Source organism: Mustela nivalis, assembly GCF_964662115.1.
Source record: "Mustela nivalis genome assembly, chromosome: 5".
NCBI classification, from domain to species: Eukaryota; Metazoa; Chordata; class Mammalia; order Carnivora; family Mustelidae; genus Mustela; species Mustela nivalis.
The window spans coordinates 81,581,387-81,605,347 of record NC_139024.1 but is presented as its reverse complement, the minus strand read 5'-3'; the positions used below and the strand labels follow the sequence as shown (position 1 = coordinate 81,605,347).

At 40.2% G+C, this 23,961-nt stretch overlaps 1 protein-coding gene across 3 annotated transcripts in view; it reads right to left on the bottom strand.

The window, feature by feature from the left end:
- Positions 1 to 23,961, bottom strand: part of ROS1 (ROS proto-oncogene 1, receptor tyrosine kinase) — a 134,145-nt gene that overhangs the window by 4,011 nt on the left and 106,173 nt on the right. For 2 of the 3 annotated variants that reach the window (XM_082731017.1, XM_082731016.1), the window contains one exon: positions 13,357 to 17,525. In XM_082731017.1, coding sequence (XP_082587143.1) covers positions 17,215 to 17,525 — 311 coding nt within the window. In that variant the 3' untranslated portion in view covers positions 13,357 to 17,214. Of the gene's footprint in view, positions 1 to 13,356; positions 17,526 to 23,961 lie in introns of those variants that run through there. The other variant, XR_014311894.1, reaches the window with a different exon arrangement.

Genomic DNA, 23,961 nt, shown 5'->3' with positions numbered 1-23,961 from the left:
AGGTTTCTGATTGGAGCACAGTGGTGCTGTTCCAGTAACTATAGCTAATTTACCAGCTCTGACTGAGGCAGCCCTATATTTATATACATAACAAGGGAAGTCTCCTGATTTGACAAGATCATGGCAGGAGAAGCAGCTCCTTTGGCAGCCTGGTTCTACAGTATAGACTTGAAAACAGATTCTGGAATTTCACCCTCAGATTTCTAATCAGCTATCTCAGTAATTCTGGAAAGCTATCTGACAGACTATAATAAATTCTTTTATTCAAATTGTCTAGAGTGGAATCTGTTCTCTGCATCAGAATATTGACAAATATGAAACCCCAAAAAGAATATACTGAATACAGAAAAAGATGTTTTTAAAGGGTATTTTTAAGTAAATCAAGTAATTGATTGAATAATAATAATTGACCCTGAGAGTAGGTTTCCTGCTGTGACTTCTCTTTTTTTCACTCCCAGTTATTTTCTGCTTCTTCATTCTATTCCTCTCTGTTGCTTTGCCATTCAGAGAAAGGGGAAAAGTAGACTATACAGTCAGCTACAATATCTGCAAGGAAATATTCTTTTGAAATGCAATGTTATATTTTTAATTTGCATTTTGATCCTCCTCAATATGGTACAAGATCTCTGTTCAAATCAAACTTATTCCCCATTTTATCGTCTCTTAGATTTTTTCTTTTCTCTTAGATTTTTCTTTTCCTTAAAAAAATTTTTTTCCTTAAAAAAATGCTTACTGCTAAACTTGCTTCCTTTTGTTCCTCATTTCCTTTTTTCTTTTGAAAAATTATGTTTTTGTTTAAAAATATTATTCAATTTCTTTAAGCCTCTCCCATAAAAAAGAATAGTTCACTATCTCTCCTGTTTCCCCAACCCTACCTCTTGCAAAGGGCAAACACCAATCTGTTCTCCGTATCTATAAGTCTGGAATTTTTCTCTCTCAATCTCTTTTTCTCTATCTATTATTCTTTTTTTAAAGAGTTCACATATGAGAGAGGCCATACAATATTTGTCTTTTTCTGTCTGACTTATTTCACTTAGCATAATGCCCTTGAAGTCAATCCATGGTGTCACAAATAGCAAAATTTCATTCTTTTTATGGCTGAATAAATAGCCCATTGGATATACATACTACAAATTTTTTATCCATTGATCCATTGATGGACATTCAGGTCCTTTTTATATCTTCGCTATTGTAAATAAGGCTCCACTGAACAAAGGGGTGCATATACCTTTTCAAACATTTTTTTCTTTTGATAAATACCCACAAAAGAAATTGCTAGATCATATGGTAGTTCTATTTTTAATTTTTGGTGGAACCTTCATGCCTTTTTTCATAGGAATTGTAATAATTCATATTCCTATTAACAGTGCACAAGTGTTCTTTTTCCTCCACATCTTTGCCAACACTTGTTAGCTCTTGTCTTTTGATAATGGCCATTCTAACCGGTGTGAAGTGAATTCTCATTGTGGTTTTGCGTTTCATTACCCTGATGAGTAATGATTTTCCATCTATTCATGTACCTTTTGGCCATCTGTGGGAGCTCTCTGCCACTCACGGAGCTCCCAGGGGTACAGAGGGAGTCCTGTGAGCATGAACCCCACTGTTGCAGAACTTCCCAGCAGACAAAAGGCTTCCAACTGTTAGAAACTAGGAGATCTTATGTAGGATGTTATAGCCGACCACAGATTGACCACCAGGACGTGTTGTACTTGCTACAAGCAACCAGGCAGTGTTAGCATTGCATCTGCAGCAGAACGCAGATTAACCACAAGCGCCTTTGGCATAGTGACTGAACTGACATATAAGCAGCACTGGCCCTCTGCTTGTCAGAGTGTGCTCTTGGGACACTCCCGCTCAGATCATCCTCCCTGTTGATACACCCAAAAGGCGTGCTCCAGGGAGGGGATCGGTAACCTTCTCCGTCAATGCACCCAAACGGTGTGCTCCAGAGAAGGGGGATCGAGCGGGAGTGCCCTGGGACCTCTCCCTAGCCCACGAGGCTAGAGTTGTCTGTCTTGTATTAGCTATTGTGTGGTATGTGCTAATAAACAGCTTTCGCTTTCAGTTATTGTGTGTCACCCGTTTGCTTCCACCATCGGACTAGCTCTGTGAGCGGCAGAGAGCTCCCAGTAGGCGAGCCAGCCAGGAGAACACAGACGAAGTAGAGTGAGCCATCCTTCCAGCCTCTAAAGCCTCAATGGTGAGTACTCCCCGAGATCTTGAAACAGACATCTGAGACTATCCCAAGAGGGGATAGAAAAAAAAAACAGCCATGGGGACTAGATTAAGTAAGAGTGATGAGTAGCGGTTGCAACTGGTCTTCAAGGCGATGTTGAGAGTAAGGAAATGTTTGGGGAGTAAAGAGACAGTTACCAGGGGTAACTGTGTCTGGGCCTTGAAGACAGCCATTGAGGCAACCAGGACGCCGGTTAAGGAGGTGACAGAGGAATCATTAGAGGACCTGATTCAAAGATGGGTAGAAGCAAAAGGAAATAAACCAGACGGGTTATACAAGGTCTGCTTGGAAACTTTATGTTGCATTTGGTGTCTTCTTAACAAATTTAAGATAAGAGAGTTGTCAGAGGGACTTGTGCAATACAAGGTTTGTCATCCAAGCTTTGGAGATGAGGATGTCAAAAATCCCCCAAAGCAGGATGATCAAAAGGTCCAGGCTGCATATCCAGTAGGTCTTAGGCACGGCCAACAAGAATATGAACAATTTAATCCCAGATTCTATAGCAGTTGGATAGGCAAGGTACAGGAGTCAGGACTTCTTGCTCAGGCAACTCTCCAATATTTTGGGATCACCATGGCAAGTAGTACTTCACCAGAGATGAATGGGCTCTTAGACATAGTCCCAGGGGCCTCGGGGCAAAAGGAACTTTTGCTCACCAAACTGAATGAGAGGCTAAAAGAATATGAGAGGATGCATCCACCACCAGGCCCTGGTGCAGCAGGACCTCACCACCTGACGGTGGCAGAAATTAGAGGTCTAAACATGACAAATGAAGAAGCTGGCAGACCAGAATGGAATGTGGCTAAAAACCTATATAGAAACATGGTTCTTGAAGCCTTTCAGGATGCCATCAGAGTCTATAAAGGGGCTCCTACAGCCACATCCATCAGACAGGGCCCAAAAGAACCTTATCCGGATTTCATAGATAGATTACTCGGCCAAGTAGATCAAGAAATAACAGATCAGGAAATCAAGGCATACCTAAAACAGCAGCTAAGTATCAATAATGCAAATGAGGACTGCAAGGCAGCCATGAGAAATCTAAGACCAGAAGACCCTCTAGAGGACAAAATGTATGCCTGTAGGGAGATTGGGTCAAATAAACACAAAATGGCTCTCCTAGCTGAAGCCCTGCAGGCGGGGCTGCAACAAGGAAGGAGGGGAAATGGAGAAAAATGTTTTAATTGTGGCAAACCTGGTCACGTAGCAAGGCAATGTCGGGCGCCCAAGCAACAACAAAAAATGACTTTCTTTCAATGTGGAAAACCAGGCCACATGCAGAAGAAGTGCAAACAGGGAAACGGGCAGCACCCCCAGGGGATGTCCCCTGGGAAAGTAATGCAGGCCAGCGAATCTGCCCATCAGGAGGGGGGTACCAACAAACTATATCCCTCCCTGTCCTTAGCCTAAGTAGTAGGCCTATGACCCCAGTGTATGTTAATGAAAAGGAGATTCATATGCTGATAGACACTGGGGCCAATACATCAATTATCAGCAACAAGGAAGCAAGAAAATTGGATCTAGGACCATGCTTAGAGGTGGTCAACATAGTTGGAGTAGGGGGTCTCCAAAGATTTCAAAAATATGGTCCCATAAATATTCAAGTAGGAGAAAAAAGGATTTCTTCAAAAATCTTGGCAGGAGAAGTCCCCCTGAATCTCTTAGGAAGAGATATTTTAAAGAAATTAGGGATAAAATTAATATGTGCTAATCTATCAGATAAGATTAGGCCCTACAAGGTACAACTTAAAGACCCTACTAAGGGACCCCAAATAAAGCAATGGCCCCTTAGCAAGGATAAGTTAGAGGGAATTACAGAAATCATAGAGAAGTTATTAAAGGAAGGGAAAATAGAAGCAGCAGCATGGGATAACCCTTGGAATACACCCATATTTTGCATAAAAAAGAAGTCAGGAAAATACAGACTGTTAATAGATTTCAGGGAGCTTAATAAGATGACTTTAAAGGGACAAGATATACAATTGGGAATTCCCTTCCCTGCAGGGTTGCCAAAAAAGAAAAATATAACTGTTTTAGATATAGCAGATGCCTACTTTACTATCCCATTGGATCCTGATTTTAGGCCTTACACGGCATTCACCCTACCTTCCTTGAACAATCAAGGACCAGCCAGAAGGTTCCAATGGTGCTGTCTCCCACAAGGCTGGAGTCACTGCCCTGCTATATAGCAAGGTACCCTCAGAGATATTCTCTTGCCCTGGAGAGAACAACATCCTGAGATATTATTATACCAATACATGGATGATTTACTAATAGGATCAGATTTAAGCAAAAAGGAGCATCAAAAGGTAGTGCAAAATCTTAGAGACATGCTATTTCAATGGGGGTTTAAAACCCCAGAGGAGAAACTACAGGAAACTCCCCCATATAAGTGGATGGGGTATGAATTAGAACCTAGAACCTGGAAATTGCACAAATGGGAACTGGAAATCCCAGAAAAGCCAACTTTAAACCAACTGCAAAGAATATTAGGAAAGATCAATTGGGCTAGCTCCATGATACCAGGATTGAAGATAAAAAACTTATGTAAGTTAATGAGAGGCAATATGCAATTAGACTCCCATAGGGAATGGACAACAGAAGCTTTGGAGGAAGTAAAATATGCCCAACAAAAAATAACAGAAAATCAGGGATATCATTACTACGTACCAGAAAAGGAGGTTTATTACAAGATTGTAAAGGATTCTCAAGAAATAAATTATGGAATATATCAGGAAGAGCAAAAGAAAAAACCAATGCTATGGGTTGGAAGACAATCATTAAAGAGGGATATTGGAAAATCTATCTTAGATAAATTGGCCATAGCTATTCCAAATATTTGCACAGAATGCAAAATCAGATTAGGGGTAGAACCCATTATTCTACTCCCCATGGAAAAAAAGGACCTTAGAACATTGGTACAGCCAACAAAATTATCTTCGCTGGTTTCCTCATGTCAAACTAATAAATGCAAATTTAATGTTTAAGGAAGTCCTAGCAAACCAAAGTGATGATCCTTTAGAGGGTGTGGAAGTCTTCTATACAGATGGAGGGAGAAAGGAACAGCAAACAAAGGCAGGATATGTTACACCCACAGGAAAAAGTAGAATAGAACATATAGCAGGATTGAATCAGCAAGCAGAAAAATATGCAATAAAAATGGCCTTTCAAGATTCAGGTCCGCAAGTTAACATCATCACAGATAGCAAGTACTGCTTCTCCATTTTAAGAGCTAGACCAGACCCAGAAACCATAGAAGATAGTTTATGGAAAGAGATAATTGCATTAGCTATGAAAAAGGACAATTGGTATATAGGATGGGTACCAGGACATAAGGGGGTATCTGGAAACACAGAAGCAGACCAATTAGTATCTATTGTTGTGGAGGGAGAAAATATTAAGGACAAAAGACCAGAAGATGTAGGCTATGATCTATGTACCCCCAAAGATTTATTTCTATTACCTAGGGAGATTGTAAAACTAAACATAGAAACAAAAATAGAGATCCCAAGAGGATACTGGGGTTGGATAACCCAAAAACCATCCCTAGGCTCAAAAGGTCTACAAATCCAGGGAGGAATTATTGACCAGGAGTTTAGAGATGATATTCAAGTTCTTGTGCTAAATGGAGGAAGGAAGGAAGGAAATCTCGTTACAATCAGGACAGAAAATAGCACAGCTAATCATCCTACCTGCTTTGGGGCAGTACGTTCCTGATGTTCTGTATCTTATCTCAAACATTCAGCCACCAAGTGGAGCTGCGCAAATTGGGCTTCCAGTCCTTCTCTGGCTCGACGCTTTGCCCGAGTGAGGAATCGTCGCCGACCTCCCTGTCCGCCTCCCAGAGGATGTCTGCCATCATTATCTGGTCCGCCACAGACAGGGCAGGAAGGATTTGGTCCTGTTCATATATAAGAGAATAACCTACAACTTATAAAGCATAGTTTGAACGCATTGAAAGAGGCATGGCCCGAAAAGAAGTAAGAGCAGTACTATAAGTGCTAGAACACCCCATGATCTCCACAGATCCTTGAACTTATTCCATATGGTAGTTAGCCAATTTGACTCCCACAAATTTTTGAGTTGTACCTCTAATGATTGGAACGAGGCGCCACTCTCAGCCAGTTGCTGCAGTATTAACTCCTTAAATGTCCTGCTTTGATTTAACCAGTTGCTCATGGTCCTATTCTTCATGGTAATAATGTTATATGTGGAATTCCAAACAAGGTGGGTCAGACATACTGGGGTAAAACTCCCACATCCGGCCAAATTCATTAATTGGGCTGTTCCCAGGATCCAATCGATTCTGTCTACTCTTGCCTCCAGTTCCATCAGGCCTGCCTCCAGGGCCTCCTGTCTGTGCAATAGCAATCCCTGGGTTTCAAGGATGCCTCTCAGGAGTTTCTGTTCTCCTTCAAGACTCCTACCAGCCCTGAAGATTGGAGCACTCCAGTTATCCCTGATGCGGCTCCGATTCCACTCATCAGCAAGGAGAACAGAAGCAATGGTACCTGTACAGCTCTTTACCTCCTGCCAATCAACCTTTTGGTCCCCCACATTGGGAATTCACTTTCCCTGAACACTCCTATTGAAGGTTGTTTGACTATGGAGTAGTCTTTTAACTGATGCATAAGGTTAGAGTATGGATCTATAAAATTTATAATGGTATTATTTTGGCATGAGCATTCACCTCCATCACTAGAATTATTACAGCTGCTGTTATAGAACCCTTTCCAGGCATTATAGCATGTCCAGTTCCCTGTCATGCTTTTGAGGGATGTTCTGCTCCAATTAGCTATTAACCCTCCGGCTCCTCCATCCCAGAAGGGAATATTCTTTGCTATTGTACAGTTATTCCAATCTACTGAGGTGTCATTTGTGTTACCACAGGGAGAACTTTCTTTTTTGCTATCAATGCAAGGACATTGTATGATGACGCTAAAGTTCCTTGAGTGGCAAGGAAATAGGAACCACCTGACAGGGTTTTCTTGAAGGCGGCTGGTATTGACCTTCCATAGATTTAATACTGCTCCATCTGGCCTCCAAGGGTCACCAGTGTAATTGCATTTCAATTGCCCATACCTTTTTTCCTTATAGCTGAAATATGATAGGGGAAAACCCCCAAATGTGCCTTGTGTTGATACCCTTTGTTTCCAGATGGTTCTGGAGCAGTTGACAGACATATTTCTTGGTATCCAATAATATGTGTAGTTACATTTGTCAACGCCAGACATGCTCCCATAAAGTGTTCCATTAGGTCCAAAGATCGGTTCTGAGATCATGGTTTGGTTGGTAAGAGTACTAGAAAGGTTAGCAATGCAATACTGCAAAGTTCGTTAGACACAAAAATATTTCTGAAGAAAGCAAAGCTGGCAGTGGAAAGCGCACTTTATGCACAAGCATGAGTTACTGCTAGCAAAGCACATTCATAGCATCTTGGGGGTTTTTGTCCTGTTAAGAGGAGTCTCCACCAATTTGAGGTGTGCTTCCCACAGGATGCTAACCTGCATAACAGGCCAAACGCGCCTGGCCTATCCCATTTTCCTTCACATTCTTCCAAATTAACCTTGGTTCCTATCACTACTTTATATTTGTTGTACCAGATAGCTTCATTTTCTATATTTTGCATGCCTAAATTTAACCTAAATAGTTTCCTCATGTCTTCTTGACTTCTTCTTTCGAGGAAGCCTAATTCCTGTCTAATGTGAAATTTTTGGGTTCCTCTTTTACAGCTTGTGATTCTAATGACATTGGTTTTTTGGGTGCTACTAAAGGTTGTTATCCATAGGTTTTGTGGCCTAGTCCTCTGGGTTAGGTACCTCCTTAAAGTTTTTATTAGGGATGAGGATTGGCCCATCAGGTGTTTATATTACTATAGCACCTTCTCCTTTCCAAAGGATACAGGCAGGACCTTGCCAATTCCCCTTTTGCTTTCCTTGCTGAAGTCTGTAATAACAGAATTTTTTGTTATTTTGAGTTTTGTAGATATTTATTTGTTCTTGGTTATCTGTATTCATCTGATATATCATTAGTTCCCAAGGTGTGACATCCCCTATTTTACCCTTTTGTTATTAAGCACTATTAGTGCTAGATCCAACGCGGCTTGTAATGTCTCTGTTTACCCTCTGAACTGATTAGTCAGTCTTTTTAATTCCTTATGCTTATTTTCTATTATGGCCTGACTTTGAGGATTCCATGGAATGCCATATGTGTGTTTTATGTTTAAGTATTGACATATTCCCTCCACCTGTCTGGATGTAAAATTTGGCCCATTATCTGAGTGAATCCAGTTTACATTCCATAGTTTGTATAAATTTAATATGGCTATAGTAGTGGCTTTTCCTGATTCTGAGGACAGGATAACTGCATGCAAGTATCCGGAGGAGCTGTGACAAGCAGTAAAGATTATCTTTTCTCCCATATGAGTATAGTCTATCTGCCATAGTTGGGAGGCTACAGGGTTGATGCCTCTTATTGGGTTTGCCCCTTTAATGCAGTTTGGGCATTGTTTAATTATTTCTTTTGCCACTGTGGTAGGAAGACTATATTTTAATTTTAAATCCTTCCAATTATTATGCCATTTCTCATGTTCTTCCTTTATTTTATTCAGGTTGTCTACCCAGTTGAAAAACCCTTGTGCTGCCAAACCCTTGTTGTCCTCTTTTTGTGTTTTTGTCTACTGTGCCTTGCTTAAGAGGCTCATGAAATAAAGGAAGGATGATTAACTGTGCTATTTTCTGTCCTGATTGTAACGAGATTTCCTTCCTTCCTTCCTCCATTTAGCACAAGAACTTGAATATCATCTCTAAACTCCTGGTCAATAATTCCTCCCTGGATTTGTAGACCTTTTGAGCCTAGGGATGGTTTTTGGGTTATCCAACCCCAGTATCCTCTTGGGATCTCTATTTTTGTTTCTATGTTTAGTTTTACAATCTCCCTAGGTAATAGAAATAAATCTTTGGGGGTACATAGATCATAGCCTACATCTTCTGGTCTTTTGTCCTTAATATTTTCTCCCTCCACAACAATAGATACTAATTGGTCTGCTTCTGTGTTTCCAGATACCCCCTTATGTCCTGGTACCCATCCTATATACCAATTGTCCTTTTTCATAGCTAATGCAATTATCTCTTTCCATAAACTATCTTCTATGGTTTCTGGGTCTGGTCTAGCTCTTAAAATGGAGAAGCAGTACTTGCTATCTGTGATGATGTTAACTTGCGGACCTGAATCTTGAAAGGCCATTTTTATTGCATATTTTTCTGCTTGCTGATTCAATCCTGCTATATGTTCTATTCTACTTTTTCCTGTGGGTGTAACATATCCTGCCTTTGTTTGCTGTTCCTTTCTCCCTCCATCTGTATAGAAGACTTCCACACCCTCTAAAGGATCATCACTTTGGTTTGCTAGGACTTCCTTAAACATTAAATTTGCATTTATTAGTTTGACATGAGGAAACCAGCGAAGATAATTTTGTTGGCTGTACCAATGTTCTAAGGTCCTTTTTTTCCATGGGGAGTAGAATAATGGGTTCTACCCCTAATCTGATTTTGCATTCTGTGCAAATATTTGGAATAGCTATGGCCAATTTATCTAAGATAGATTTTCCAATATCCCTCTTTAATGATTGTCTTCCAACCCATAGCATTGGTTTTTTCTTTTGCTCTTCCTGATATATTCCATAATTTATTTCTTGAGAATCCTTTACAATCTTGTAATAAACCTCCTTTTCTGGTACGTAGTAATGATATCCCTGATTTTCTGTTATTTTTTGTTGGGCATATTTTACTTCCTCCAAAGCTTCTGTTGTCCATTCCCTATGGGAGTCTAATTGCATATTGCCTCTCATTAACTTACATAAGTTTTTTATCTTCAATCCTGGTATCATGGAGCTAGCCCAATTGATCTTTCCTAATATTCTTTGCAGTTGGTTTAAAGTTGGCTTTTCTGGGATTTCCAGTTCCCATTTGTGCAATTTCCAGGTTCTAGGTTCTAATTCATACCCCATCCACTTATATGGGGGAGTTTCCTGTAGTTTCTCCTCTGGGGTTTTAAACCCCCATTGAAATAGCATGTCTCTAAGATTTTGCACTACCTTTTGATGCTCCTTTTTGCTTAAATCTGATCCTATTAGTAAATCATCCATGTATTGGTATAATAATATCTCAGGATGTTGTTCTCTCCAGGGCAAGAGAATATCTCTGAGGGTACCTTGCTATATAGCAGGGCAGTGACTCCAGCCTTGTGGGAGACAGCACCATTGGAACCTTCTGGCTGGTCCTTGATTGTTCAAGGAAGGTAGGGTGAATGCCGTGTAAGGCCTAAAATCAGGATCCAATGGGATAGTAAAGTAGGCATCTGCTATATCTAAAACAGTTATATTTTTCTTTTTTGGCAACCCTGCAGGGAAGGGAATTCCCAATTGTATATCTTGTCCCTTTAAAGTCATCTTATTAAGCTCCCTGAAATCTATTAACAGTCTGTATTTTCCTGACTTCTTTTTTATGCAAAATATGGGTGTATTCCAAGGGTTATCCCATGCTGCTGCTTCTATTTTCCCTTCCTTTAATAACTTCTCTATGATTTCTGTAATTCCCTCTAACTTATCCTTGCTAAGGGGCCATTGCTTTATTTGGGGTCCCTTAGTAGGGTCTTTAAGTTGTACCTTGTAGGGCCTAATCTTATCTGATAGATTAGCACATATTAATTTTATCCCTAATTTCTTTAAAATATCTCTTCCTAAGAGATTCAGGGGGACTTCTCCTGCCAAGATTTTTGAAGAAATCCTTTTTTCTCCTACTTGAATATTTATGGGACCATATTTTTGAAATCTTTGGAGACCCCCTACTCCAACTATGTTGACCACCTCTAAGCATGGTCCTAGATCCAATTTTCTTGCTTCCTTGTTGCTGATAATTGATGTATTGGCCCCAGTGTCTATCAGCATATGAATCTCCTTTTCATTAACATACACTGGGGTCATAGGCCTACTACTTAGGCTAAGGACAGGGAGGGATATAGTTTGTTGGTACCCCCCTCCTGATGGGCAGATTCGCTGGCCTGCATTACTTTCCCAGGGGACATCCCCTGGGGGTGCTGCCCGTTTCCCTGTTTGCACTTCTTCTGCATGTGGCCTGGTTTTCCACATTGAAAGAAAGTCATTTTTTGTTGTTGCTTGGGCGCCCGACATTGCCTTGCTACGTGACCAGGTTTGCCACAATTAAAACATTTTTCTCCATTTCCCCTCCTTCCTTGTTGCAGCCCCGCCTGCAGGGCTTCAGCTAGGAGAGCCATTTTGTGTTTATTTGACCCAATCTCCCTACAGGCATACATTTTGTCCTCTAGGGGATCTTCTGGTCTTAGATTTCTCATGGCTGCCTTGCAGTCCTCATTTGCATTATTGATACTTAGCTGCTGTTTTAGGTATGCCTTGATTTCCTGATCTGTTATTTCTTGATCTATTTGGCCGAGTAATCTATCTATGAAATCCGGATAAGGTTCTTTTGGGCCCTGTCTGATGGATGTGGCTGTAGGAGCCCCTCTAGAGACTCTGATGGCATCCTGAAAGGCTTCAAAAATCATGTTTCTATGTAGGCTTTTAGCCACATTCCATTCTGGTCTGCCAGCTTCTTCATTTGTCATGTTTAGACCTCTAATTTCTGCCACCGTCAGGTGGTGAGGTCCTGCTGCACCAGGGCCTGGTGGTGGATGCATCCTCTCATATTCTTTTAGCCTCTCATTCAGTTTGGTGAGCAAAAGTTCCTTTTGCCCCGAGGCCCCTGGGACTATGTCTAAGAGCCCATTCATCTCTGGTGAAGTACTACTTGCCATGGTGATCCCAAAATATTGGAGAGTTGCCTGAGCAAGAAGTCCTGACTCCTGTACCTTGCCTATCCAACTGCTATAGAATCTGGGATTAAATTGTTCATATTCTTGTTGGCCGTGCCTAAGACCTACTGGATATGCAGCCTGGACCTTTTGATCATCCTGCTTTGGGGGATTTTTGACATCCTCATCTCCAAAGCTTGGATGACAAACCTTGTATTGCACAAGTCCCTCTGACAACTCTCTTATCTTAAATTTGTTAAGAAGACACCAAATGCAACATAAAGTTTCCAAGCAGACCTTGTATAACCCGTCTGGTTTATTTCCTTTTGCTTCTACCCATCTTTGAATCAGGTCCTCTAATGATTCCTCTGTCACCTCCTTAACCGGCGTCCTAGTTGCCTCAATGGCTGTCTTCAAGGCCCAGACACAGTTACCCCTGGTAACTGTCTCTTTACTCCCCAAACATTTCCTTACTCTCAACATCGCCTTGAAGACCAGTTGCAACCGCTTCTCATCACTCTTACTTAATCCAGCCCCCATTGCTGTTTTTTTTTCTATCCCCTCTTGGGACAGTCTCAGATGTCTGTTTCAAGATCTCGGGGAGTACTCACCATTGAGGCTTTAGAGGCTGGAAGGATGGCTCACTCTACTTCGTCTGTGTTCTCCTGGCTGGCTCGCCAACTGGGAGCTCTCTGCCGCTCACAGAGCTAGTCCGATGGTGGAAGCAAACGGGTGACACACAATAACTGAAAGCGAAAGCTGTTTATTAGCACGTACCACACAATAGCTAATACAAGACAGACAACTCTAGCCTCGTGGGCTAGGGAGAGGTCCCAGGGCACTCCCGCTCGATCCCCCTTCTCTGGAGCTCACCGTTTGGGTGCATCGACAGAGAAGGTGACCGATCCCCTCCCTGGAGCACGCCTTTTGGGTGCATCAACCGGGAGGATGATCTGAGCGGGAGTGTCCCAAGAGCACACTCTGACAAGCAGAGGGCCAGTGCTGCTTATATGTCAGTTCAGTCACTACACCAAAGGCGCTTGTGGTTAATCTGCGGTCTGCTGCAGATGCAATGCTAACACTGCCTGGTTGCTTGTAGCACGTACAACACGTCCTGGTGGTCAATCTGTGGTCGGCTATAACATCCTGCATAACATCTCCTAGTTCATAACAGTTCTTGGAAGCCCTTTGTCTGCTGGGAAGTTCTGCAACAGTGGGGTTCATGCTCACAGGACTCCCTCAATCTGTATATGTCTTTGAAAAAAAAAAAGTCTATTCTGATCTTCTGCCCCTTTTAAAAAAAGTTTTTATTTTAATTTCAGTGAGTTAACATACAGTGTTATATTAGTTTCAGGTGTATAATACAGTGATTCAACAATTCCATACATAGCCCAGGTTCTCATCACAACAAATGCTCTCCTCAATCCCCAGCACCTAGTCCACCCATCCCCCTGCCTGCTCCTCCCCGCTGGTAACCATCAGTTAGTTTGTTCTCTATATAATTAAGAGTCTGTTTCTTGATTTGTCTCTCTTTCTCTCTCTCTTGCTTTTTCCCCCTTTGCTTACTTGTTTTGTTTCTTAAATTCCACGTGTAAGTGAAATCAAGTGGTATTTGTCTTTCTCTGACTGACTTATTTTGCTTAGTATTATTCCCTCCAACTTCAAACATGTTTTTGCAAATTCATCTGCCCTATTTTTAAAAAATTTATTTATGTATTCGAGAGAGAGAGAGAATGAATGAATGAGTAAGGGGAGGGAGAGAAAATCCCAAGTACACTGCCGGCTGAGTAGAGCCCGAGGCAGGGCTTGATCTCACAACTCTGGGATTATGACTTGAACTAAAATCAAGAGCTGGATGCTTTGACTGAGGCACCTTGGTGCCCCACTTCTGCCCTTTTTTTTTTTTTTAAATCCGTTTTTTTCTAGTTATTAAGTTGTATGTGTTCTTTGTATATTTTAGATATTAGCCCTTTATCAGATATATGATTTACAATTATTTTCTCCCATTCAGTATGTTGTCTTTTCATTTCGTTGGTTTCCTTTGTTGTGTAGTTTCATGTAGTTCCATTTGCTTATTTTTGCTTTTGTTGCTTCTGTTTTGGCATCATATTAAAAAAAATTTATCAATGAAACTTACGTCAATAAGCTTACTGCCTATATTTTCTTTTAGGAACTTTATGGTTTCAAGCCTTCTATTCAAGTCTCTACTCCACCTTTGCTTATTTTTATATATGACTAAAGGTAGTTGATGTCCAGTTCCATTCTTTTCCATGTAACTGTCCAATTTTCCCAGAACCAATTATTGAAGATACTGTCCTTTCTGTATTGTATGTCCCCGGCTTCTTAGTCATCAGTTAATCAACCATATATGTGTGGCTCTCTGTTCTGTTCTGTTGATCTACATGTTTTTATGTCAATACCATACTGTTTTAATTACTGTAGTTTTGTAATATAGTTTGAAATCAAGAAGCATGATGCTTCCAGATTTGTCTTTTTCAAGATCTCTTTGGCTATTTGGGGTTCTGTGGTTTCATACAAATTTTAGAATTGTTTATTCCATTTCTGTGAAAAATACCTTTAAAATTTTGATAGGGATTGCTTTGAATCTATATATTGTTTCAGGCACTATGGATATTTTAACAATATTAATTATTTAAATCCATAAGTACAGAATATCTTTTCATTTATTTGTGTCTTCTTCAGTTTCATTAATGCCTTGTAGTTTTAAATATATAGGTCTTTCACCTCCTTAGCTGAATTTACACCTAGTTATCTTACTCTCCTTGAGCAATTATAAATGAGATTTACTTAATTTCTCTAGTAGTTTGCTATTAATGTAAAAAAAACACAACAGATTTTTATGTATTGATTTTTGTATCCTGCAACATTGTAGAATTAGTTTATTTGTTCTAACAGTATTTTGATGGAGTGTTTAGTGTTTTCTATATATATAATATCATGTCATCTGCAAACAGTGACAGTTTTACTCATTCCTTTCCAATTTAGGTGTTGTTGTTGTTGTTGTTGTTGTTGTTTGTCTGATTGCTCTGGCTAAGACATCCAACACTATGTTCAACAGAAGTGGTAAGAATGGACATTCTTGTCTTGTTCATGATCTTAGAGGAAAAGCTTTTGGTTTTCCACCACTGAGTATAGTGTTAACTGTAGGCTGGTTATAAGTGACCTTTATTATGTTGAGGTACATTCCCTCTATACTCACTCTGTTGTGAGTTTTTACCATGATGGATGTTGACTTTTGTCAGATACTTTTTGTGCATCTATTCATATCCTTATGTGATTTTTATCCTCCATTTTGTTAATGTTGTGTATCACATTCACTGATTTGTGGATATTGAAACATCCTTTTATCTCTGGAATAAGTTCCACTCCATCGTAGTATAAGATAATTTTAGTGTATTATCGTATATATTTTTGCTTGTTTATTATGTCTTTTCCCCCACCTGGAATGCTAGAATGTAACCTCCATCAAGGAAGAGACTTTATTACTCCATTCCTAGTGCCTGTAACAATGCTTGCTATATGGCAAGCACTCAAAAAATATTTACTGAATGAGCGAATGAATGAATAGGTGCATCTACAAGGGAGCAGTAAACCATAGCATATCCACCCTAAGAAATTTTAGGTAGCCATTAGATACATTCCTGAAGGCCATTCTGAGGATAAAAGTGGGTTTGACACAGGGAGCATATGCTCTCCATAATTTCAAGGACCTTCAGAATTTCAGGACTGTCCTAGTCATTAGAAGCCTGTGGTAACTGGTCTGAGTGGTGGGGGTCACATGCCTGCCTTCTTGCTGCAAGAGGTCTTGGGGGAAGCAAATGGAATGTAGCTCCCACCCAGGAGATAAAGGTGGAGGAATTCCCCAGCATGGCAAGGGACGTCATACACTGGGCTATCAAAAAGAATGATAAATGCCCATTAGAACCTCAGAAGATCAGAGAGAAAATATCTCACCTCGTTCCGTGGAATCACAGATGTAGCAGAGGCCACAGGTCCTGAACCTTTCCTTGGGGGCTATCCCGCACAGAGCTCACACATTGGATTTGCCTGGGTCCCTCACAAGGCAGCCAACCATCAATGCAACCTCTCAGGTAATAAGCAAGTTAAAAAGTGAACCAAATTATCCCTGGTACCAATGGATACGTGATCCTCTTCCAGGAGTAGTTTTTAGATAACTGTATAATCAAGGTATTTTCTATACCTAGCAAACATCCTGTCTACTGCGACTGATAACATACAGAATGCTTTCATTAGCCTTGCTCTTAGAGCAACTGAGGCAATCAGGTTTAAATGAGTGACTACAAAAACATCATTGGCTTTATATCAGAGGGTTTCTTCGAAGAAAATTTTTAATAGATCCCATTTAGATATCTATTATTTCATGTAGGTGCTAAACATCAGAGAGCTTAAATTAGCATCATATCATCTTCTATATTTAGTTTTAAGGAGAGTTGGTACTAAATGTAATCTTAAGTACTTCATGTATAAGACAGATAAGGCAAATGAAAATGACCTTTATATTAGCTAATTTCCATTGCAGCACACAAGTCACAGAGCGATTTTCCCATAACCCAAAGTTTGTGGAATGCTAAACTTTAGGACGTAGAGCTCTCTTCATGGCCCTATTTTCAGTACGATTGTAGCTGCTCTTCCAAGCCTCCAAAATACAAAATACTTTAGGGTCGTCATTAAAGACAGTATTTTATTGCAGTAATAGCATTCCAAATGATTTCCATGTCCTAAGTGCTGGTTCCTTCTGTACATAGCTATTTTGTCTCTCACCATCTAACCAAGATGCTTCTGGCACAGCCCAGACTGAAGGGTGGGCAATGGACTAAGAAGCCTGGGTGGGGGTTGGGCAGTTTCCCTTCCAGAGTCGGATCTTCCTCAGCTTTCCAAACGTTTAGAGGTTTACTTGGGAATTCTGCTGAAGGTTAAGCAGTTGTTATGGGGATTGTCACAACTGAAATCAAATGGCTCTTCAAACCAAGAATTCAGGAATTCAGGAACTTTCCAGTGTTAATTTGGATCATAGACTACCATCACATCTATCAACCTACTAGACTTTTCTTTCAGTAACTGCTTAATGGGAGGGTTTATCACAACTCTGCATTTCCCAAACAGAGCTATTAATCAGACCCAGCTCTATATCCACTGTGAGTGAGACGAGCATAGTTCAGGCCTTCAGGCTTGCCAGGAGGGCAGTAAGCCACTTGTTTTTCTTGGCAGAGAGCTTTGTCCGCATGTGGTTCCTTCTCTTCTTTCCTCAGACCACAAGATTCAGATTCCTCAGAGCCTAGAGGACCCTCAGAATTTTCTTCACCTTGGCTACATCCTGTAGCAAGTACCATATAGTTTAACCCTTCTTGGTTCTTCGTTTCCATTAAGGCTATTGACATCACATCACCTGAATTCAAACAGATTGCACCGCCATCTTCATCTGTGAAAAAAATATAAAAGTTACACTGGTATCTATTTGACTTTCTGTATCTCTAATATACAGGCTATATAAGAATTATAACACCACCAACCATATACAGTAGTCCAGCAAACATTTATGAGGACCACCAGGGAATACAAAGATAAACAAGATATACTCCTTGTCTTTGAGGCTACTGTAGTCTAGTAGGGAAGAAAAACACTACTATGGAAGACAATGTGTGCTGTATGTAATAAAGGAATATATAAAATGTGGGAGAGAGCAGAGACGATTTTTCTGCCATAACTGAACAGGTCACAGCCTTAGGGATAGGAATTAAGTGGTTTACAATGGCCCCTTTTGTCTAAAGTGCTTACCTTTTAGTCCCACCAGCTAAAACATCCACCTTGAAAGATATATCCTTTTTGATTCATTTAATCATCTATTAAGATATTCCTTGGAGCTTAACACATCCCAGCTGGGTTCCAAGTATTGATGATACAACAATGAACAAAGAAAAGTTGTTCTTCTTTGGAGTTTACATTCTAATGAGCGGAGACAGACAATAAACTAGCAGCCAACTAAATGTGTGTTGCGTGGCAATGAGTGGCAGCAAAAGGGGGCAAGAAAATAATGGTGCGGGTGGAAGGGGGTTGCTACTTCAGAGGAAATGTCAGCAAAGTCCTTTCTAATGAGGCAAATTGCAAGTAGAGACCTGAGCTAAGTGAGAAAATTCAACACATGGATATCTGAGGAAAAACATTCAGGGAAAAGAGAACAGTGAGAACAAGGACCCCAAGGCAGGAGCACACTGAATGTGAACTGGTGTGGCTGGTCCCCCTCAGCTGTCTATCTCCCTGGGTCACGTCGCATTAGTACTACTTAGCAAATAACTAAAGTAGCATGCTTATGACCTCATAAGGCCGATAGGGAATGGATAGGCCTGGCAAGTTTTGATGACAAAATTGAGTTGAGGGAGAATGAAAATGACATGAAATATAATAACAGGGGTTATTAGTGTTGTTAACATGGAGAATGCACTATGTGCCAGGTACTGTTCTAACCTATATACATACATTAACTCATTCCTCTATTAAGTAGATGCTAGTATTATCCCCATTTAACCTTTGGGGAAACTGAGGCACAGAGGGGTTAAGTAATTTGCCCAAGGTCACATAGCTATAATTAAACCTAGACCATGTCCCCATATTCACCCTCCCCAATGGGAGGGCAGAGCTGCTGTGCTCTGTGAGGAGCCAAGTAGGTGGGCAGTGTGCCCTACAGAAGTCCTTGAAAGGCATAGACTCTGGACACTCATGCTTGGGGCCAGAGTGACAGCAGAAAAATGGGCAGCCAGAGGGTAACCAGCCTTCTTCACAATTAAGCTCACATTATTTTGTCTTTCTCTATTTAAAGACTGACCTTTTTACGTAGAAAAGTAGAAGAATTCTTGCTGAAACCTAATAGCAGAGCTTCTGAAACATTTCACAAAATTCTAGGTAATCAAAAGGGACAAATGCACAATATAAGCATAAATATATAAATGTATATTATGGGGATTTTTTCTTGGTGATCACTGTTTTCCAATTGCTGAGTGTTATTACCTGGATGAAAAATTTATGATTAGAAATATTACTGTTTAGTGGTTTACTTGGGAATTACTGCTCTTTCAAAATGATTATTTCACAAATCAGAAAAATTTCAGTCAACACAGGGCAGCCCTTCCTTTGTCTCCATCATTCTTCCAACAGGAAGCATCCAAATGTGTGTCACTAAGAAAGGTGAGGTTGGCTGTGCTGCCAACCTTCTGCCCTTAGTTTTGATGTACACCCAGGTTGGGTTTCTTTGTAACAAATTTAAATGGAAATATGGGGAAAAGAAACAATTTCAAAGGACTGAGGGATACACCACTGTAACTATTTTTTGTCAGTGGAATTTAATGATATGCCTGAACTTCAAAGCTTATTTTATTGTAAGAGCCTGTGAACCACTGGCCTTGCTCTGTCTTACGAGGTGCGCATTTGTTGCTGACCTTCCCACACTGTGGAAGGACAAGATGGTGGAGCGACAGACTCAGCCTCTTGGTCATCATTTCGTGTTCCTCTTTATCATTCAAACATCATGAAAGTCCACTGCAAACCACATGGATAGTCACGTAGTGTTATAAAATATCTACCCCACAGAAATCAGATGCCAACCTTAGTTAATGCCGAAGTGCTGAATATCTTTGGAAGTGTCCTACTGTTAGGATTATAGTCAACATGGACTAAGAGCTATTGAAACACCCATAAGAACAGTTTTCTGTATATGATGACAGCAATCAACAACATCAAAAGGTGCTAGGAAGAAATAAGATATTTGACTTGAAATAGTCCAGGGGCCCAGATTATTGAGGAAATTAGGATGTTTCTGAAAAGGCTTAAAGAAATTAGGCTAAAGGAAAGTTGAGAAAATGTCAAAACTTAAATCTACAATAAAGGTGTGGCTACTCTTATTATCAGCAGCTTCACTTTCATACCTTTAATCATTAAATAACATACTTAGAAAAGTTCTACCCATATGTGAATTTAATTTTTTTCCTCTTGTTGAGTTTTTTGGAAAAAACCTTTTACACAAGACAGATAAATTCTTTTTATTAACTCTGGCACCGTACGTCAAAGGAAAATCATTAGCTACCTACTTCATTGGTTTAGAGTACTTGGAGCAATATTTAGTAACTTGACCTTGGCAAGATTTCAGCAATTAGTACATCTCCTTATTGCATAAAGAACTTAAAAGAGACAGTGGGAAGGAGGGTGTTTTGTTTGTTTATTTTTGTTTAAAACTGACAAGAAAGCCTGCAGGTCAGACCTTAAGGCAGAGATCCTGAACAAAGCTACCATGTGCTCAGCAACCCTTTCTTTAAGAGGGAAATATTAAAATGAAGACTTCCAAGCAAGACAGGGTATTTACAGACGAGACATATGCCGGCTGACTGGCTATGTTTAGAACAGCAGAGGAGCATTTAGATTTGTTTCCTGTAGAACTCTCTGGGACTGATGAGGTGATGTTTACAAAAATGTTGGGATGAAGTCACTGGGATATTTTTACTAGATGCCCAGATATGTTACTAATCTCTCTCTATCCCCTCTCTACCCCATTAGGTCAGTAGGACCATAAGATAAGCATGGTATTATTGCTCCCTGTAATCCTAATGCCCACCATCTCCTGTTTTTTTTTTCTTTCAAAAAAAGTCTTTCCAATGACTTTTTTACCTTCTTATGTATCTCCAGTAATAACAGTCAAGACAGACATCTCACTGCTTTGCTAAATACACCCACCAGCCTGCAGAGCAGTAAACTATTATTAAACACATTCTCACTTATTAAAAAAGTAATTAAGTTTAGGCTTCCCTTGAAGGGACTGTTTTATGATTTCTATCCTTTGCAAATATGCCAATTCTGCCTGCCAGTCTGTTTCTTCTCTCTGCCCTTTTTGTCCAGTCACATCTCAACAATCAAGTTTTTTAGTGACTTCCCTATCTTTTTCCATTCCTTACCTTCAGGATTTACATTCACTATAAATAACAGAATGAGAATTTCTCTTTCACTAAAATTGAGTTTCTGTCATGGCCCAGAATTGCTTGTTGCTCTCTAAATTATCAGAGTTTGATTATATTCTCTGTTAAACTATCTGCATCTTATTCTGCATGTTTGTCTGCTTCGCTATTTTTTGACTATTATTTAGAATTTTAATTCAGTCTGCCAAAAACTTGGCACCTAAATGACCAGGACAGGTCAGGGTATCTTTTCTAGCAAGCCAGAAGTAATAAGTTCTTTCACTATCCCTAGCTGTAGAGCACACTATTAACAACAAATTGGGGAAAGTGTGTGGGTATTTTCCTTACAACAGCCATGTTTCTGTGAAGGCTGAGAGCAGAAGCCATGTTCCAGGCATACTGGGACAGAAGCCATATTGCATCCCTGCCTCAGCAGTATGGCCACTGGCAAATTGCTAAATCTCAGTCTTCTCATCTGTAAAATGGTGATATAAAAATACTCGTGTCATAGGGCTATGGTCAGTATTTAATGAGTTAATCCACATAGCACAGCGAATGGCACATAAAAGGGGCTACAATAAGATTAGCTGGACTGGAGAGTATTATGTTGAATGAAATAAGTCAATCAGTAAGAGACATTTGTCATATGGTTTCACTCATATGTGGAATGTAAGAAACAGCGCAGAGAATCATAGGCGAAGGGAGGGAAAACTGAATGGGAAGCCATCAGAGAGGAAGACAAACCATGAGAGACCCTACTATGGGACACAAACTGATGGTGGCTGGAGGGGAGGTGAGTGGGGGAATGGGGTAACTGTTGATGGGCATTAAGGAGGGCATGTGATGTGATGAGCACTGGGTATCTGAAACTAATGATGTACTATTTGTTGGCTAATTGAATTTTAATTTTAAAAAGATAAGAAAAATAAATAAAAGCCATTCACAAAAAAGGTTTTATTCTCAGCACGCCTGGGTGGCCCAGTGGGTTAAAGACCTCTGCCTTTAGCTCAGGTCATGATCCCAGGGTCCTGGGATCGAGCCCCAAATTGGGCTCTCTGCTCAGCAGGGAGGCTGCTTCCATTCCTCTCTCTCTGCCTGCCTGTCTGCCTACTCATGATCTCTGTCTGTCAAATAAATAAAATCTTTTTTTTTAAGGGTTTTATTCTCTATATTTAATGTGAGCATTTGTTTGTTACTTATCTCAGCCTCACAGATGAACTAGGTAATGCAACGCAGTAAAAAGTTTTCTTAAGGGTTCATAGAGACTTCTGGTCAGGGCTACGGTAAAGGTCAACTCTCGGGCTCTCTTAAACTCCTTATGACAGCCTCTGTGATTTTTATAAGGTGTCTGAACACATTAGAAGTAAAGGACTCCATGAGCAAAGAGACAGATTTTAAAATGCAATACGCATCAACTGTAAGATCCTTGCATCCCCCTGAAGCTCTTTACCTCAGCAGCATTTGACCACTCCTTCCTTCACAAGCCTCTCTCCTTTGGATTTGACAATACTCTCTGAGGACCTTCCTGTCCCTTTCTGACTTCTCCTCTCTGTGCCGCCATCTTTCTCTGCCAGTTCCTAACATCTTGACTGTTCTCTAGGTCCCATCCACCATGCACTCTTTTTATTCTGTACACTCTAATTGACGGACCTCATCTACACCCTTGACTTCAACTCCCTATATTTAGAGGACAGACCTTCCAACTGAATATTAGGCTTCTCCACTTTGCCCATAGCCTGCTCAAATCAAACCTGTGCAAAGCTGTTCTTCCTCCGATGCCCCCCATCTCTGGGAAGAGCAACACTTTCACCTGGTTTCACAAATCACTAAGATTCAACATTGTCTCCTCTCTCTGTCACTCAGTTAGATATCAAATCCTACATCTACCTCTGGGCTTCATTCCTTCCTCTCTATACCTGTTACCATTCATTAATTCAACTTTCATCAATTTTCATTTTTTTTAACCTGAATTTTTCTGTATGACTATTCTCCATCCAATTCCCTGCCTTGCCATCTCCCACCCTCACGTGTGATAAACTACATGCGGGTCCATATACACCCCATTCTTTATTATATCCTGCCTTTCTACATACTGTGCCTCTGTCCTGAAATATTGTTTTCCTCACCTCCCTGCAAAACTGAGCTTGGAAATTACCTCTCCCCAGGAAATTGGCTCTCTGACATATGATATGGATTTGGCATCCTTCCTCTGGACTTCCACAGTACATGGCAAGTGAAAATGCCTCCTACCCCCTGAAGAAGATGAAGCATAAAATCATCTGCTCCCCAAACCCTTATACATCAGCTTGCTTATCAGAAAAAAGATAGCATAGAACTGAGCAGAGAATCTACTTCCCACTCGGTCCTCTAGATTACATCAACTCTATCTCTGAAACCAGCCAATATGTATACAAAATACATGAATGAATATTTTTGTAAATGGTTGTAAATGCATATTAAATATCTAAAAGTATATAACCAAGTTGCTAACTATGGCTAGCACTGGAGAGCAAGGACCGAGAGGAAGTAGGAGACTTTTGCCTTTTATTCTGTTTAGATAATCTTATATGTTTTTAGCCATAAACACAAACATAACAAAGATCTTTAAAATGTAGATACTGTTATAAAATAACAAAACAAGAGCAGTTACTTAGATTAATTACTGGGAAAGTTTGAAAGAAAACTGGAAAGAAATCAGGAGTCATTTTTATGACTGATGTCAAATAACATAGAAACTCTTTTTAAAGGTTTTAAAAAAGATAATAACTGAGCTTAATTTTATAAGGTCTGCAAAAGGGACGGTCACAAATTTGAATCAGGGTCTTCTCAGTTATTAAGTGCTGCTTACATAGGTAGGAGCAGTGATTTAGTAAGAAAAACATGCTTTCAACACCAGGCAAGCAAGGCTACACTCTGCTT